General features: G+C 49.3%; 1 protein-coding gene and 1 pseudogene across 1 annotated transcript; both read right to left on the bottom strand.

Moving 5' to 3' along the window:
- Positions 1-265: 265 nt before the first annotated feature.
- FGF6 (fibroblast growth factor 6) lies at positions 266-10893 on the bottom strand. Its single transcript, XM_045555286.1, has 3 exons — positions 10303-10893; positions 9325-9428; positions 266-515 (listed from the first exon to the last, which is right to left on the bottom strand). Exons 1-3 carry the CDS (start codon positions 10646-10648, stop codon positions 339-341), a joined length of 627 nt encoding a protein of 208 aa, XP_045411242.1. The 5' UTR covers positions 10649-10893; the 3' UTR covers positions 266-338.
- Positions 10894-17521: 6628 nt separating this feature from the next.
- On the bottom strand, positions 17522-17917 carry LOC123640718 (annotated as a pseudogene).
- Positions 17918-18207: the final 290 nt, after the last annotated feature.

Raw genomic sequence — 18207 nt, 5'->3', positions numbered from 1 at the left:
GAAATGACTTTGCTCTGAGAACATATATAAAGATGCATGGATGGATATGGACACACACATAGCCCTGCCCTGGCCCCTTCCTGTGCACATGGTCACATTCCACAAATGTCATCAATACCTTCTTTCCTCAGGTGAGGTCAGAGCATGGGATCCATTGCCATTCTAAGTTTCTGGTTGCAGCCTTTGCCTGGGGGGTTACATGCCACGGGTCCCAGTCTCTCCAAGCACAAGATAAGCCTGACTCAGAAGTCACTGGGGGCAAGGAGAATCATTTGCTTGTGCAAAATTCCAACAGAAAAGATGCTGCTTTCAACCTGTGAGCCTTCTTTTATGGGTCCTTATATCCTGGGCAGGAAGTGGGTGACAGTCATGATCGGGGACACTTTGCTGCCCCGCTTTACCCGTCCATATTTGCTCAGTGCGATGTAGGTCCCTCGGTACAAGTCTGACTCATAGGCATTGTAATTGTTGGGCAGGAGTGTTTCTCTGAACTTGCATTCCTCTTGGAAGCTGGGCTGTGAAGGAAACAGACAAAGACTTGATTACCAATGAGGAGCGCTGCGGATGCCAGCTGAGCGTGTGGAGCAGGCCCCGCCTCTCCCCAGTCAGACAGCCTGGAGAGCTAGGCCAGCCTAGGTGATCGGAATGACGGCAGGTTAGAATAGGAGGAGATTTCAACGCTCTCCTGCTTCCCTCTCACCTTCCCTCCTTTTACGATGAGGAAACCAAGGCCAGGGATATAGAAGGATGTGGGGTGGAGCTGAAGCTATACTGTCCAGGTCTCCTGACTTCCAGTTTAGGGCACTTTCTACTATGTTCCTAGGTGGCACTTTATTCCTTTCAGAGAAAGGAGCAGGAAAGGACACAATAAGCTGTTTTCTCAAGTCCCCCGGGAGAGGAAGACTAGTGGAGGAGGAATGAGAGCCCAGGGTTCTACTTAGAGACTTTTCTACTTCCTAGTTCTGTGACCTGGGGGCGGGGGGGATCCTCCCCTCCCAGCCTCAGTCCCCCTTTCTGCAAACTGTGTGTGGTGGGGAGCAGGGGTGGGTGTGCAGGGGGCAGAGAGATCGATGATCTCTCAAGTCCTTTCCAGCACCATCCATCTCTTTCCACTTATGGTTCCTCAGTCTGTCTTTCTCGGGTTAAGTCCCAAGTTTGCTATCCTTCAAAGAGGCCCATTCTCAGTTTTGACTTTAAGCCAAGAAGATGCTGGTGCCTCCCAGACATGCGTAGTTCTCCAGGGACCTGCAGGAACAGGGATGGTGAGGAATAATGATTTTTCAACAATTTTTACAGGGAAAAGAGCCTGGGTCCCCATGTGACAAGTGGTGCCAAGGAGTCTGGGGCCAATGATAAGTCGCCCCCTTCGGTGCTAATTTGGTAGAGGAGTGTGTGTGGACCACCTGTTCAGAAAATGAATGTCGGACTTCCTGTCACACATCAACAAGTTCATTCCCAATAAATCACTCAAGTCTTCCTTTCTTCCTGGAAAAGAGGGCTCTTCCCTCCCCAGCCAGCCTAGGCCTCTGGCCCGAGGGGGTCTGCAGGGATCTCTGTGCCCTTGAGGGGAAGCAGTCGGGTGGGGTGGAGAGGAAGAGGGAGCGAGGGGGGAGCCAGAGACCTGAGATCAACTCATTAAAAGAAACAGCGAATGAGAAATGGGTGGAGTATAATTTCTGACTCCTTCCTGCTGAATGAGGCCATCGGCTATTAAAAAAACGCGCTCAATGTCTGCCCGGCTGTGCCAGCGGTGTCCTCTGACCTTCTGTGAAGGAATCGCCCTGCCTGGCTGGCAGTGGGGGTGGAAGAGAGCCTCTTCCTGTTCCGAACTGGATGATAACAAGTCGGCTCTTCAGGGCTCTCTGGACTCCCAGGGTCCTCTGAGTAGACCTCTCCGGTAGGCTTTTAAAACAGTGTGCGGGCCGGGCGCGGTGGCTCACACCTGTAATCCTAGCACTCTGGGAGGCCGAGGTGGGTGGATCGCTCGAGGTCAGGAGTTCAAGACCAGCCTGAGAGAGACCCCGTCTCTACTAAAAATAGAAAGAAATTATCTGGCCAACTAAAAAATATATATAGAAAAAATTAGCCGGGCATGGTGGCGCATGCCTGTAGTCCCAGCTACTCGGGAGGCTGAGGCAGTAGGATTGCTGAAGCCCAGGAGTTTGAGGTTGCTGTGAGCTAGGCTGACGCCACGGCACTCACTCTAGCATGGGCAACAGAGCAAGATTCTGTCTGAAAAAAAAAAAAAAAAACAAAACAGTGTGCGATGCCTACGGACATGTCTTCTCCCCAACAGACTCCAAGATCCCTGCGACAAGGATTGTGTCTCGTTTGGTACGTGATGCTGAGTGAATGACAATTGCATGAGGACAACACTGAAACATAAGGAGTCCCCTGAGTGGGTGGCTCTTTTAATGTGGTGGGAGAGTGGGCTAGGGGCAGCCAGGCCCAGGGGAACACAAGATCCCCTCCCCACGCATCTTATTCATTCTCCTCTCGTACTCCTGCTCACAGCTGATTGTCTACAAAGTACTTTCACGTATGTTGATTTGCTTGAAACAAATGTGAAAGCTTTCACCAGCCATGCCAACTGGCTGGTTAATACCATACCAGGGGGTTGGGTTTTCATAAGCTTTCCTTTGTTTCCCTTGTGGGTACTCAGTAAATATTTGTGGAATGGATGAATGAAGGAATGTCCCAAAGGTAAGGAGGATAAACTAATCAAAACAGGTGAAGAGTACATTTGTGCTACAGCTTTGAGATTAGACTGATGATGATCACCTCTTAGTCAGCCATGTGAACTTGAGCAAATTACTTACGCCTCTTAAACCTCAATTCCCTCATCTGTAAAGTAGGCACAGGAAGAATAATTATGCCAGAGAACTGGAGTGAGCATCAACTGAAATAATGTATGGAAAGTCCTGGGAACAATGCTGGCATGTAGTAAAATAAAAAAATAGTATTAATATTACTACTACTATTATTATTCTCCAATTGAATCATGAACTACTTTACATTAAGAGCCCTAAAAGACTTCCCCTTATCCTGGATCACCAATCCTGCACAACTTGCTGTGAATTATCGACGATTTAGCTTTCAAACTCTGCGGTTTTTGAATGACTGGGACACAGTGAGCTTAGGGGGACCAGCACGGAGCTGGGCTCAGGAGAGAGGCTGACGCTCACTGGAGCCCCTCTGCACTGTGGGTTCTTCACCTGAGCATGAGGCAGAGCCAGTCACAGGATCTAGATTGCTGATGGGCAAAACTTAGGAGCAATGGCACTAAGAGAAATTAAATTTAGGATTGATTGTAAAAGTTACATGAGAAATAAAGCGACACTAATGAAAAGTCTGATACAGATCAATGAATGAAATAGGGTTCATAAGTAGATCCAAACGCATACATAAATATAAAATAAAAATGAATCTGAAATGAATATAAAGTGAAAGTGGCATTTAAAATCATTAAAGAAAACATGATGTTGGAACAACTAAACAATATCTTATAACAGTAATAAAGTTTGATGTATGACTTCATTCTTTACATCAAAATAAATTCCAGAAGGCACAAAGATTTAGATGTAAAAAGAAAGCCACTGAAGTCCAGAAAAAAATTTTTTTAAATAATTTCAGAATCAGAAATATCTTCCTAATTAGGACACAAAAAATTATAAATTTAAAAAAAGTAACTAATGCACAAAAGGAATAAATTTACCTTCTGCCTGAAAAATATTACCTTAAATAAAATAAAAATATAAATGGCAAACTGGATTAAAATATTTATAATACACATGTGTCAAATAGTACATTTTGTTATTATAGTCAGAAGCCTAAACTCACTGGAAAATGAACAACCTTTATAAACAGAAAATTCACAGGAAGGGAAATATAAATAGCACTTAAGCATAAGAAAATATGCCTGATAAGGGAAATGTAAATCATAATTGTGAGATCACATTTTTAATGGCCAGATTGCAAAGAGAAAAGTGTTTGATCCTATACTTGCATTGGTGAGAGCATAGAAACTCAGAATTCTTGTTTAATGCCCTTTGTTGTGTATATTGTTAGGATCTCTATAAAGAGCAATTTGACAGTATCTACCAGAATAAAATGAATATAGCAATTGATCAGCAATTCTACTTCTAGAAATTTATCTTACTCGTACCCTCTCATATATGCACAAAAGCCACTGCAGCATTATTGTAATAGCAAAAGACCAAACACAACGTACTCTATTAAGAGAGCAGTGAGTGACTCAGTTACGGTAGATCTACACGGTGGAACACTACAAGCCGTGAAAAAGTAAGAAACCTCTTTGTGCACTGACACAAAATGGTTCCGAAGATATATGGCTAAGTGAGGACACAAAGTTTGAAACCGTGTATGTAGTATGCCCTTGTTTGTGTGATTTTCAAAAAATGATACAGGTGTGTGCACATGCACACAGGCTACTCCGGGAAGGACACACAAGGAACTGGTAACAGTGGTTGCCTCTGGGGAGGAATTCGTTGACTTCAAGACAACAGTGGGAGTCAGATTTAATTCCCATTGAATATTCTTTCATAAGGTTTTTTTTCTTAAACCATGTTCATGTGTTACCTATTCAAGTAAGTAAATTATTTCAAGGGGGAAAACAATTGAGGATAGGAGATGGGCCAGGAAATGGCATGAGAAAACATTTTTATCAGAAACTGGTGGTCTCCTCTCTGTTGGGTCACAGCCCGCTCCACCCACCTGCCTCCCCTCTGTTCTAACTTTATATGTCCCTGGAGACTAACCCACCCGGTTAGTTCCCAGGAGAATTTATTTCTGATCTGGATGGTGACTAAGGGAGAGGTTTGGTGTACTGTTTGCAAACTCTAGAGAGGAAATCAAATCTTGGGGCAGAGGGTGCAGGGCAGAGGAAGGGAAGGGGCAGGAACTGAGAGACTCTAAGGGCATTGCCCACATGCCCCTGTCTAGAATGTGTCCCTCTGAGAACGCAGCCTTTCCTGAATGTCCAGGTCTCCTAAAACACCATTTAAGTGTGCAAGACCGTGGTTGTATAGTTTGTACTTTGTTCTCTGCTTGCCAGGTTTTGATCACTCAAATTTCTTCCTCCCCAACTTTTTTTAAAGCTTGCCATTTTTGTTTTCTTTCCATTCAGCCCTTTTCTCTAGCCTGTCTCATATCCCTGGCCTTCACCAGAATCCTGCACAAACCTAAAGTGAAACAAGAGGAGTAGACAAAGCTGGCTTTAGAAGCCCTCTGCCTTCTCTTGCTGCTCCCTTGGCCCCTCCCTCAGCAGCCCCATCCACGGGGTTCAGGTGGCCGGGAGGCCGGCGGCAGGAAGTGGAGACAGTGCATTTTCCCTGCACTCTTTGGTGCAGCCCTGGGGCTTCAGGCTGCTGGGATTTTCCCACTGGCCAGAGCCGTGGTCAGGACCCAGACCTCAACTCATGTCCAGTGTGGCCCTGGGCTTTGAGTTCTCATGGCTCAGGAATGTTGGCTCCTCAGCTCTGGAGAGAAAAGCACTCGAGCCAAGCGAATGCCGTGTTAATAAAAGCAGCTACCGTATATTATTACTTGAACAAATGAAAATAATTCCACTGGATCGTATTTCCTGAGCCTGCTGGGCTCAAGCCCCAGCGTGACAATGTCTTAAATTCCACGTAGGTCTAAACAGACTTACGTGGAAGCAAACTCCACTAGAAAGAGAAGCACTCAGCTCTCACCGCGGAGAAGGGCATTTTGCAGACAAGCTCATCATGGGTGTTTCAGGGTGAGTTTCCTCTGGCAGAAACGCCCCTGCTAGTCTGAGGTGGGCAAGACAAGCTGTCTCCTTGTCTTTAGACAGAGCTCAGTCACCTGGACTGATGAAGGTCTAGTTCTGTCTTTAGAGAGCTTCATCCTATGGCTGCTTTGGCCACTTGTCCCTATTATTCCTGGTTGGGGAGTGGGGCACGGGGTGGAAGGAGATGGGCAAGACGGAGAAAAAACCTTTTTGTCCTAAGACTCTTTCCTTCTGCAGACCCTGACTGCTTCTTTTTCTGTTGTTAGCTGAAATATCTTCCAGCTCTGAAAATGCCTACATTTTCTAACCCCTTTTCCTAACACACAATTGAACTGTCAACTTAGAGATGCTGGAAACTGTCTTCATCACGTACATCGTTCTGACTCCTGAGCAGCTCTGTGTAGCAGACAGGGACTCGCCTGCAGGCCCCAGGCCCCTCATCAGGGCATGCGTCTGTCCCTGCATTGCAGGCCCACCTCCCAGCACTTCCACATGGCCGGTGTCCTTTGTCCCATTCCTAGCCCTGTTCTCTGCTAGATGAGAGTGGCTGCTAACCGAACCTTGGTCCTCCCCTCCCCAAACATAATGGCCCAGAGAATAATCAAAGGACTCTATGGAGGAAATCAGTCCTGTGCTTCACACATTGTCATACTACTATTGAGGAAGAGGATGTAAATGCAGTTATAATTAGCAAAACTAAAATCACTTAAAAGGATAACTGCATGTCTTGTATCTGTATGTTGGTATGTATTTTTCTCAGCCAAAGGATTCTAATAGAACCACTGCCAGGTGGAGATATGGGATTTTTTTTTTCTTAGTTTTAAAGAGGATCAGTCTACAGCTGAGAGAGCAGAAGTCCAGGCCCAGAGAAGTTCAATGACTTTGCCCAAGGTAAAACAAGTAGCTAGAGGGCAGGTCGGGCTAGGAGCTGGAGCAGGGTCTTGGCAGTGTGTCCCACCAGATGTGTTTCTGTGGAGCCCTGTGGCAGGTCTGCACACAGCTGTGGCTGGACATGAGACCTTAGAGACCCGGTGTCCCCATCTGCAAAGTGAGGGTAAAGATCAAATGCGCCTCCCAGGGGTGCTGCGAGATAGTCCTGTAGCGCGCTCACTCCCAAGGGACAAACAGCAGGCTGGTGCACAGTGGAGGGTGGCCATTCTCTTGTCTAAGGAGGGAGATGCTCTGCACCCCTCTTCTTCCAGCTGGGTTTTGTTGGCCCTTATTCTCCTACCACCAGCTCTTGCCTCTCACCTCACCAGCGCCCCCACCCAGCCCAGCCCCCTTCCCCCATGAGAAGTCCCATTTATTGGCAGGAACAGCTGAGCTGGGAAGATGAGGCAACTCAGGGTGCTTACAGGGAAATAGTGTGAATGAAATCATCACCCAGCGGGAGTCCCCCTGGCTCTGGGGATCAGTTGGCAATTGTTTTTTTAGACTGTGGTAACGGGCCCTGAGGGGTGAGGGGGGAGGGCGTAGAAGTTGTCAGGAACATCTGGTCCCCAGCTACACAAGGCATCAGGTGCCCCAGGCTTGGGGCACAGCTGTCCAGCCCATTCCCCGTGCCCAGGCCAGCCTGGCCCTGGGGTCCAGGGAGGAGAACCTCCCACCTCGGAGAAGCTGCTCTTTGGCCAAATGCCATGGGGCAGGGGAGGGATGGGAGGGCAGCGGGCCAAGGGGGCGGGTCCTCCCTCGGAGAAGTTCCCCTCTCTCCTGGACTCTGCCCATTCAGTGAGCCCACAGCTCACCCACCCACCTGACCCCTGCGGGTGGGGTTGTCTCCACTGGTAGGAGTCTGCCCACACTTCGGACAGATGGCTCCTTCCCCAGCGCTGTTCTGCAGCCCTTCCCCCTTGGTGAGGCTTTCTCTGATTGTTAAATCTCACAGTCCCTTTCCCAGCTTCTCCTGTCACAACCAGGAGATTTAAAGTAGGAAGAGGACAAATTTACCCTATATTTGTGCCCCCCCCAAAGTTAAATTGCTTTCTGAGTAAGGAGAAAAAATAAATGGTTTGTTAATAAAGGTGGCAAGGAGAAGGATTTGTGCTTCCTCCCAGGAGAAGCACTTGCTAAAAAGTCCGCTGTGTAGACTCCCGTAGCCAACAACCCGAGTTCCCAGCCCTCCCAACTCGGTGACATTTCTGGCATCATGCAGGCTGGTGAAAGGGGCTCTTTGGGATGACCCACTCCACAGAGGGGACAGTTGCTCCACCAAACCCTGGGCGGTCCCAGGCTGCGTCTTGGGCTCCCATCACTTTTGCAGAGAATGAACAGGGTGTCTGAGAATTCTGAGTCTCCAGCCCATTTCATCTCATCCTGGCCTGTCCCCCAGCTGTTAGGGCCAGGGTGACACAGGGACAGTATGACTGCCTGCCCTCCAGAGGCCAGGGAGCCTGCTGGTCCCCAAGCCTGCCTATGCCTTAGAAACACAAACCAAGCAGATTTCTAGGCCTGTATCCTAGTCCTACTGAGTAAGAATCTCTGAGGGAGGTCCCTGGAAATCTATACTTTTGACAAGTTACCAGGGTGATACAGATGCAAACCGTCCACAGAACTGTGTTGCAGACTCGCTGATTTTGATGCATGTCACTCGTCCACGTAAATCAACCCAGACTGAGAAGCTGTGCTAGAGAGCAGGGCGGAGGCCGCTGCAAACCTAGCCTGGGGCTCCACAGGCCTCCTCTGGGGGCCCGGCCCCAGCACGGCCCAGATCATTACTTCCCCCCTGGTCTTCAGCTTGTCCTCCAGGGGGCGGTACCGCAGCCCTCCACACCCTCCCCGTAAATAACTCTGGTATTTCTCGAGCCTGCTCTGAGGGCTTCCTTTTTAGCCTTCTTATTTCTGTCCAAAGGACTCTCCGTTTCTTCAATAGGGATGTTTTCCCAGCCCATATTTTAAACCATGGACTGAGAGTCCCAGGAGCGAGTGGGCCAGAGAGAGCAGAGGGTTTGGAAAATGCTTAGGAGCTAAGCCCAAGTGCCAGCATCCGCCCTCCCAGGGGTGGGGGCGCGGTGGGGGCTGGCGCTGCCCAGAGCGGGTAGTGGGGAGGGTGCTTCCCCAGCCTGCGCCGTCAGAGACCAGAGGACTTAAAATCTTAGAACAAAATTTCAGCACATGATGAAGATGAAGATGAAGGCTCGCTTCTAACCTCGTCCTAGGCCTGGGGGCGCTCGCAGGGGGCGTGTTAAGGAGCAGCGTGCTCAGGCTGGCAGACAGGCCTGCTCTCCGGGCCTCTCCAATGCAGGGAGTCGAGCCTGCCTGTGAGCCGGGGTGCCAGACAGCTTACGCGGGCCCCCTCTGACCCGAGAGCTCTCTGAGCTACGGCTTCTGTTTAACTACAAAGGCTCCCGGCGCGTCAGGCAAGGCCTGGACCAGCAGAGGCCAGTTAACTGCCGCGGACAAAGCAGAAGCTTCCAGGGTCCCCACTCTTGCACAGCTCCCTCCCTTCCTCATTCTAGATAAACATCCACTTCTCGACGCAGAATTCTGCATTATATTCTTCAATCATATAAGCGTCATGCAACCTGGAGCTCCCCCTGGCCTGATGAACTCACCGTCGCGTACAATCTTCCTTTACTGTTCATGGCAACAAAGAGGGCGCTTCGCACTCCAAAGAGACTCACCACACCTCGCTCCACCGTGGAAATCTCCAGCAGGCCTGCAAGGAGATGGGGGCCACGTTACCCACGGCTCGTGCAAATCGGAGCGGGGACTCGGGCTGACAAGGGCACCTCAGTCAGTTCCCTGCTCCTGGAAAGTCAGACCTCCCATCACCCCGTCTTTGATCCTCTAACGTTAGAAGATCCTGCCTTCTGGACTCGTTCAGTCCTGCCATTGTGCTGTTCAAAATCTAGCTCTGCAAGGGAAGGTTCTGACATCGGAGTTAGGGACCGACCACGATGACCACTTATGTATCTATTTATCTGAGATTTCACTGACATAATCATTTGAGGTCCTTGGGTGAAAGAAATGAATTCTGATTATTAGTAATTTTAATGTGTACTCCACATGTTTCAGCAAATCTTAACCCACCTAATGTTGCAAACATACAGCCACACAGAGGAGACTATCCACACAGCAACCTATCAACCTGTAGGATAAGAACCTGGGGACAGAGGGAGCAGGTCGAAATAAAAAGGATGTGCTTCAGCTGGAAATTTTGCAAACTTCTTGCCTTTCCTTTTCAAAGAAGGAAGATGAATAAAAATAAGCTTGTGTCTAATTTGGTCCCCGTATCCTAACTCATTCTCCCCACCCCTGCCTTACGGTTCCGGTGGTCTTACGAGGCGGCAGAGGGGCCTGTAATGCTGCAGTAGCTAGTGCCTCAGAGGCGCCATGGGCTGAAGGCAAAGGACACCAAGACGCACGCTGAGGCTGCACCTAGGCAGGGTCACACGGAGTCATCTCCGTGGTGAGTAACATTTCTCCTCCTGTTATAGCAGGATCCCGTCCGCCAGAGCAAGGTCCCTTTCCGTTTAGCCCTGCTTCAGCCCAGCCCCCCAGCATCCCAACCGGCTGCAAAGGGCACTCACTGTAGGGGTTCTCCTCGTGGGTGCCGCTGATCCGGCCGTCGGGGGGCACCTGCAGGTGAAAGCCGATGCCCACGTTGCAGTAGAGCCTCCGCTGCCGCTTGATCCCCACCAAGTAGCCACTTTCCCAGTTCACCCCGGCGATCTCTCCAGCCAGCCCAGCGCGCGACCTGGATAGCAGGGTGCCCCAGCCCCTTGTGTCCAGCAGCGTGTGGTTGGCGCGGGTGCCTGCAGGCGAGGGCACCACCATGCCCACGAGGACGACTAGGAAGACGAGAGCCCGCAGCGTGCCTTGAAGACGTCCTGCTCCCCGGGACATAGTGATGAACAGCCTCTGTCCCAGGGCCATCCACCTTGCCTCTCAGGCACGTGGTCAGAATTAATGGCCCTAAAAATACCGCCCTTCTTGTTTTTCTCCCCTCGGCATGGCGGCAGGGGCTTATTTTTGGAAGGCAGATGAAGGCTGCTGACATGAAACCAAAGCCTGCATCGGGCACTCGGGGTGAGAGCAGAGGGACCCAGGCTGAGCCGCGGCCGGTAGGGACCATGGCTCGGGGACGCTCTCTAGCTCGCCTGCTTGCTCTGTCCCGAGTTGATGATATTTGATTTGACCTATCTTTATAGTTAGTTCAGCAGCCCGGCCCTCCCCTCCAGCCATCATCACCCTGACGTCAGCCGGCCCAGCTCACTTAGCCAGGGCTGTAACTTTAACCTGCTCCCGGGCCTGGCTGCCTCCCCAGACCCCCGTCACCCTCCACGCTCCCCAGGGGTTCTGGGAGCCACTGTCATTCCACGCATGAGGCAGGAACGGAGTGAGTAGGGAGCATCTCTGGGGGAAGGAGGGAGCTAGCCAGGAGCCCAGGGGAAGAGGGAGACCAGGATCCAAACTGGGCAGAAGTTCTTGGCCTGGCAGCAGTGGCTTCCTTATTTAGAGGGCAAAGGGTAAAGATGGATGGGAGAAGGCTTGGTGGCAGGTGATGACAGTAGCCTGCCAGTTACCCCTGAAACCTTTTCATGGAAAGAGCTCACGGTTGAGGGGGAAGGGCCGAACCCCTTTAGCAGGAGAGCACAGGGAGCCGCAGGACTGTGCAGGGACGAAGGGTGAGGGTCCAGCTTTCCCTGCTCACCGTTCTGGTCACTGTGTTCACCCAGGGTCAAAGCTGTGTCTGGCCCTTGACAGCCCACTGGCCATTTTCCTCCCTGGGCTTATCCTTGGCATGAGACTGATATTATTTTACAGATGAGGAAGCTGAGGCTTAGGGAGGTTAAATGACTTGCGTGAGTTACCACAGCTAATGAGTGGCAAAGCCGGAATGCAGAGCGTCTGCCCGCGTCCAAAGCCCATGTGTGCCTATTGCTTGCAGCAGAAGCTACATTTCCAGGCTGGCCCACGGAGTCTGCTTAGCTCCATGCCAGCAGCACATCATTGAATTACTTCAATAGCACAAAATGATTCATTTGTTAAGAAAAATACTTACTGAGTGTCTTTGATGCACATGGGAATTTCTGCATTTGCAGACAACTTCTGCTTGCCTGATACTACAGTTAGACACTAGTCAAAATATTTCTGTGAAGAAGTTATTCCTACAACCCAGTTTTCTTTTTCCATATTATTTTTAAGTAAATTATATGTTTCACTAAAGTAAGAAAATTATTATTACTATGTTTTTTAGAGACAAGGTTTTGTTCTGTCACCCAGGCTGGAGTGCAGTAGAGTGTCCAACCCCTGGGGCTCAAGCAATCCTCCTGCCTCAGCTTCTCCAGTAGCTGTGACTATAGCTACTCTAACCAGCTAATTTTGAAAAATTTTTTGTAGAGATGCAGTCTTGCTATGTTGCCCAGACTGATCTCAAACTCCTGGCTTTAAGCAATCCTCCTGCCTTAGCTTCCCCGAATTCTGGAATTATGTGAACCACCACATGCAGTCTAGAATAATTATTTTAAAAGCTCAAAAAAAAAAAAAAAACCCCAACAAACTGCTGTGCAAATATAAGAAAGAAGGAAGTGTGTCTCTGAGGGTGAAATAAATTACAAAGGTCACACGGGGAATTAACTTTAGTTTGAAATCTCGTTTCATTGTCTTTCAATCCAGGTCTTAACCTGTTGGTGGGACAGCAGCCCTGGTTGTGTGGGATTGGGAGGGGTGTCTGTGGCAGAGGTAGGAGGGATGGGTTTGAACATGGTCGGGGGGTGAAGCTGGCCCCAGCGGACAGTTTCCTCAGCTCCACTCCACGCCACACTGCAGGCTGGAAAGCTCCTAGGGCAAGTTCCACCACTCAGGGACCCTTCTGAGGCACCACTACCTTCCCTCTGATTCTAAACCTCTCGTTCTGGTCTGAGTCTCGGCCTCTGGTCTGTGGCTTTCATCTGCCCTCTGCCCCTCTGCCACGTTGGTTTGGCTTGATGCTTTGGTTAGAACTTCTGTATTTCAGTGTTGCCCTAGACACGCTTTCTCAGGTCCCGTGAAGCCCAGGCAGCTCCTGTCGGTGCACTTAGGGGGTGAACTGAGCAGGGAAGGCTGTAAGCACCGCCGTCGCTGCTGCCCTCCCACCAGCCCGGTTTCCCGACCGCCCTGTCTCTCCTCTCCCTGTCACCACCATTGCCTTAGGCCCAACCTTACTGTTGCCAGCATCACCATTTCCCACAGCAAGGAAAGCTTGGAGCCTTATGGGCACAGATTGAGTCTACTGTGTAGGCCTTTGTTGGAATATCGCTTAAAAAATGAAAAGGAGGTTTTGGAGACTCCTTTCTGCAGAGTAGGAAGGTCATGAATAATCCAAAGAAAAAATTGTCAACAAAAAGAACTTCACTTTGGATTTCTAGCTTGAGTTCATGTAATTAAGCTTCATGGATGCAAGAGTAGAGGACGCACTTTCTCAATGATGTTCAGTTTGGAATCTTGTCTTAACTATGTTTGTTGTTCTGGCTTAGGGAAGAGGCAGCCAGAAGCACGTTGGATGGTAAGGAGAAGTTAGTCTCAAATTAACACTTGCTGTGGATAATCGGAGAGGTGCTCACTAGCAGAGTTCAGAATCTCTGTGGAATATTTCTTGGAACCCATTCACTTTGGGACAACCTTAGGAGAAAGATTAAACTATAACAAGGTCCATGCTATAAAACAATAAAAATGGTAAATCTCTTTAGACTCACCTCATACCAGGTTCCTGTCTATGTAGAGGTTGCAGTTGATATCTTATAAAGCAATGGCTTGGGAATGAGGACACCTGGATTTGAATCCCAACTCCACCGCATACTGGGTGTGTGATCTTGGGAAAGTTTTGGACTTCTCTGAGCCTCATATTTTTTCATCTGCAAAATGAGATCATTATTGCCTAATGTTGTTACTGTGATCAGCAATAATATATGCAAAAGGCCCAGTGCAGAGCACAACATAACTCTTCCCCAGACCTTTCTCTGGAACACATTGAAAATCTCTCATCCAATTAAACAGGGACAAATCCGGAGTGAGAAGAACCGTCTCTCGTCTCAAGGGGCGGGAGAGACACGTGGGCTTCCAGTTCTTAATGGCCATCCAGCAGAGCATACGTTGTGATGGCTGTTAACATATGCAGAAGCAGGCAGCCCAGATTCCTAAAATGTTCTGAAAACCAGTAATAGCCTTGGTGTCGTCCCCTGTTAAATATAAAACTTAAGTAATTCATTCTATTAAAAAGCCTGGGTCTTATTTTTGTCGGGTGATGTGATGAGGCCCTGTTCTAAATGCGCCTCCTGTGCCTGTCTCTATAGCAACTCCACTGTGCTCATATAGCCATATATTTCTCCTGAAGGCTAATTAAGTTGACAACTGCAAGGGCTTCTTGGTTTACCAGATTTGCACTTGACCCCTCTCTTGGGGCTTAGGGACCCCTATGGATGTGAAGTGATAAAGAAAAGAGTAACAGGTGGGGGAGGCCTCTCTCCGTGGACCCCTCTTTCAAATAGCTGCCCAGCTGCCTTTGGGGGCTGTCAATCACTCGCGCTGGATGAGCCAAGATTTAGCGGAGGTGGGAAAATATGTTAACGTCTGTCTCCTTCTATGACAGGGTCCTTGTCCCTGGGGGGCCCCACAAAGTATAGGTGGGTCAAATTTGGCAGTGCTTAGCTACACCTCCTTTTCATATGAACTGCACAGAAGAACTGCCTCTGTCCCCACCAGGAGGGTTGCCCTCTGTGACTCCTGTTTATTACGTAATAAAGTCCGAATGCCTGAGGAGTGACCGTATGGGAAAGCAGATAAAACTCAGAGGAGCCATATACACGTAGCTAGTGAAAACCTCTTCTTACTTGTACTTTTTACATTTGGTTTTTTTTTTTTTTTTTTTTTTGAGACTGAGTCTTGCTCTGTTGCCCAGGCTAGAGTGCCATGGCGTCAGCCTAGCTCACAGCAACCTCAAACTCCTGGGCTCAAGCGATCCTCCTGCCACAGCCTCCAGAGTAGCTGGGACTACAGGGATGTGCCACCATGCCCGGCTATTTTTTTCTATATATTTTTAGTTGTTCAGATCATTTCTTTCTTTTTTTTTTTAGTAGAGATGGGATCTCGCTCTTGCTCAGGCTGGTCTCAAACTCCTGAGTTCAAATGATCCTCCCACCTCGGCCTCCCAGAGTGCTAGGATTACAGGTGTGAGCCACTGTGCCTGGCCCTACATTTGGTTTTGAAAAAGTAATATTTACCTTTTTCTATAGATAATTTGGAAAATACAGAAAACTATACGGTAGAAAATAAAGTAGCTGTTTACGCTTGATGTCGTTATATCTTTTTGTCTCAGTATCTGTCTTTGTGCTACGTGGGCGCAGAGGGCGTGGCACCTCTCTTTGTCTCTTCCCTTTCTTGCTGAGACGGGCACTGCTGCGCCTACCCCTGGTGCCTGGTGGCAGAGGTTGCTCACAGAACTTCATTGGCATGAGATGGGTATGTGTAGAGATGAGGGTCTAGGAAAGACCCCTGCCCAAACTTGAGCAAAGAAGGGCATTTAGGGCTCATGAAACTTGCTACAAGAGAGAGAATTCAAGAGAAAAAGTTTCAACTGATCAAAGGTGTCAAGATTGGACTTCCGCAGGAAAGGGTCAGCTGTTATTTTGCTAGCTGTTCCATGGAGGAACCTATATTTCATACTTTCCTAGTTGAACTAAACTTTTCCTTAGGTCTCACCCACATAACTAGGAGCCATTAACAGTCATGATCCAAATTTCCCTAGTTCTAGCTTCTACCAATGCATGTGGAACCTCACCCCACAACAAATCGCCCCCAAGGTATTTCTGAGGTTCTAGATCATGTCTCCCCTGTGTTCGTGAATGCATGACTGCTCCTGCCCGGGGCCACTGCAGGGCATCTCTGTGGGTCACCCCATCCAGCAGCCCTTCCACTTCCTCTGAGCAGCCCACGGTATTACCTTTCTCACTACAGCCCAGTACCTGAAGCCCTCAAGGAGCAAAAGCTGATTTATGTTCTATTTCAAAGCAAGGAAGGAAGAATACCTTAGTCCCCTTCTTCACGTTACACCTGCTGACGGAATACCTGACCAGCACGACTCGTGCCCTGGTGATTTACTCATTTGGATTTTATTTTCAGACTCTCTGCCCTGCAGAGGATTCAGTGTTGTTATGGGTTGAGCTCATCAGGTGGGATTTCCTTTGCCTTCTGGGTGGATTCTTTCTCCAGAGGCTCATCAACTCTCAGACAAATAGACTTCTGCTGGGGCCAGCCCTTCCGCGTTGTCTAGATATGGCTGAATCCTGGCATAAGTTCAGACAGGAGACCCCTGCTCCTGAGATCCCTACACTGGGGGTGGGGGGAGCCCCCAGACACCCAGCCTTGTGGTCTGGTTGCCCAGGTGTTTGCAGAGTTTTCTGATAGAAAGTCATATTCCCCTTCCATTTCAGAAATCATCTTCTTGGGTTAAAGGGCTTCAGGATCTATCCCATCAATCGAGCCCTAAGCTCAGTGTGCTTTCCTCTCTTTCCTCTCTCTCTGTCCCACTCACTCTCTTTCCCTCTCACTCCCCTCCCCCTCCTTCCTATTCTCCAGCCATACATTTGAGCCTAGAGGCTTAGCCAACTGCCAAGGAAGCAGCACCTCGGGGTTGGCTGACCACCACTGCCACACATCTCAGCTGAATTTGCAAAGGGGCGGAGGAGTCAGATAACTTTCTGGAACCTCAGAACCCAAAGGATTTTGGCTCTGCTCAGAGTTTTGCGGTTTCTCAGATTTGCTTTCAAGATCATCATCTAATAATACCTGCTGCTGCGTGCTGTGCTGAGGCGGGCATGCCTTCTGCCAGCGCCATGCAGCGTTACGTAAAAGACTCAGCTCCCCGGTGTGGCGCAAAGGGCCCTCATGTCCTGACTTCTCCCCGCCCCGCCAGCTCCGGCCCCTGCCTCTCCCTCTGTGGGAATTTTTGCTCCAGCAACCTCAAATGGCCTGTCATTCTCAGGCATAACTTTGTGCCTCATGTCTTTGCTCAAACCGGTGAATGGCTTCCCCTCTTTAAAGACTCAGCTTAAATGTCAGCTCCGGAAGCGATCCCTGACAACCTTCCGCCTGCCCCTAAGCTGGATGCAGTGCCCTGCTCCCCTCCCGCACCCCTGCCTCATTAATGTTTCCACGTGTCTCTATCACTGCCCTTACCGGATTTGTAATAATTTGATGAGGTGCTCATTGGGATCGTGAAATCCTCAGGGCAGCAATGCTCTCACCCATCTCTGCACATCAGAGCTGAGCACATAATATGGTTTATAAAATGTTTGAATAAATGTTGTTGACTTAAAGGCTTTGAGTCTGTGAATTTCACTGGATGAGTGATTCCCGCCCTCCACCCCGGGATAATTGATTCTTTAGCAGGAGGGAAGCATTGGGGAGTATCTTCAGGGTGGTTGAATTTTGCAGTCTCATCAATAAACAACTTCTCTGCAATTTCCCTTCCCTTATTCTCCCACCCCCACACCCCAGTCTTCAGGAAATGGCATCAGGCCCATATTTCTGTAGAGTTCAGAGTTCTGTGAGGTAGAGCATTCTTTTCAACAGGATCTAGAATTCCCAGGGTTGCAGAATTTTACTGACTAGATCCTGGAGGTCTCAGGAATCCAGAGTTGCTTGGAGCTTGGTTCAAAATTCCAGGGGAACTCAGAAGCCTAGCAGCCCTGAGTTCCTGGCTTTGGAACATTTGGAGGCCAGGGATACAGTGGCCAAGCATCAGGCAGACAGGTGAACACAATAATATCTTTACGGCTTGAAGGTATATGAAATAATATCACTACATCGGAGAAGTGCCTCAGTCTGCACACCTATGGGAGTTTGCAGCTGTGACACGTAGAAGTTGGCCACGTTCAGGTCGGTGGCTCCAAAGTGGGCAGCCACATGCACACCCTCGTGCAGTGTGAAGCTCACCTGACGACCCACCATGGCCAGCAGGCTGCGGAGGTAGCGCTCCCGAAGGGTGGCTCGGGCCCACTGTTCCTGGGACTCTGGAGATTCTTGAGCTATGGGACACTCCTAGATTCCTGAAACCTCGGGCTTCAGGGGGGCCCTGCGTCCATCGGGGGCAAAGCCTCGGCTCAAGCCATCAGGGCCCCGGGGGAGCTGGAGCACAGGCACAGGAATAGTCAGAGGAGTCTGCATTGTCCTGGTGAGGTCCGGGGCTGCTGGTGCCCCCACTTCCGCCTGCGCCGGATGAGTGATTCTTAAACAAGGGCCAAGCCCTCTTTGCTGGGGGTGGGACATATTAATTTGAAAGAAGCACTTTCAATATTATGACTTGCATTTTGTCATTACAAATACTTACAATGGAAACTTCTGCTTCCACTGTGATGGAGACACTTGTACTGGACTTGCACTCCCATACTCCCATGGTAAACAGCAAGAAAGCTGAACTAATAAATGAAACAACTGTTTTTAGACATTGGATAACA

The sequence above is a fragment of the Lemur catta genome, chromosome 6 (genome assembly GCF_020740605.2).
Source record: "Lemur catta isolate mLemCat1 chromosome 6, mLemCat1.pri, whole genome shotgun sequence".
NCBI classification, from domain to species: domain Eukaryota; kingdom Metazoa; phylum Chordata; class Mammalia; order Primates; family Lemuridae; genus Lemur; species Lemur catta.
Note: the sequence above shows the minus strand (reverse complement) of the source record. Positions and strands in the feature narration are given on the sequence as shown.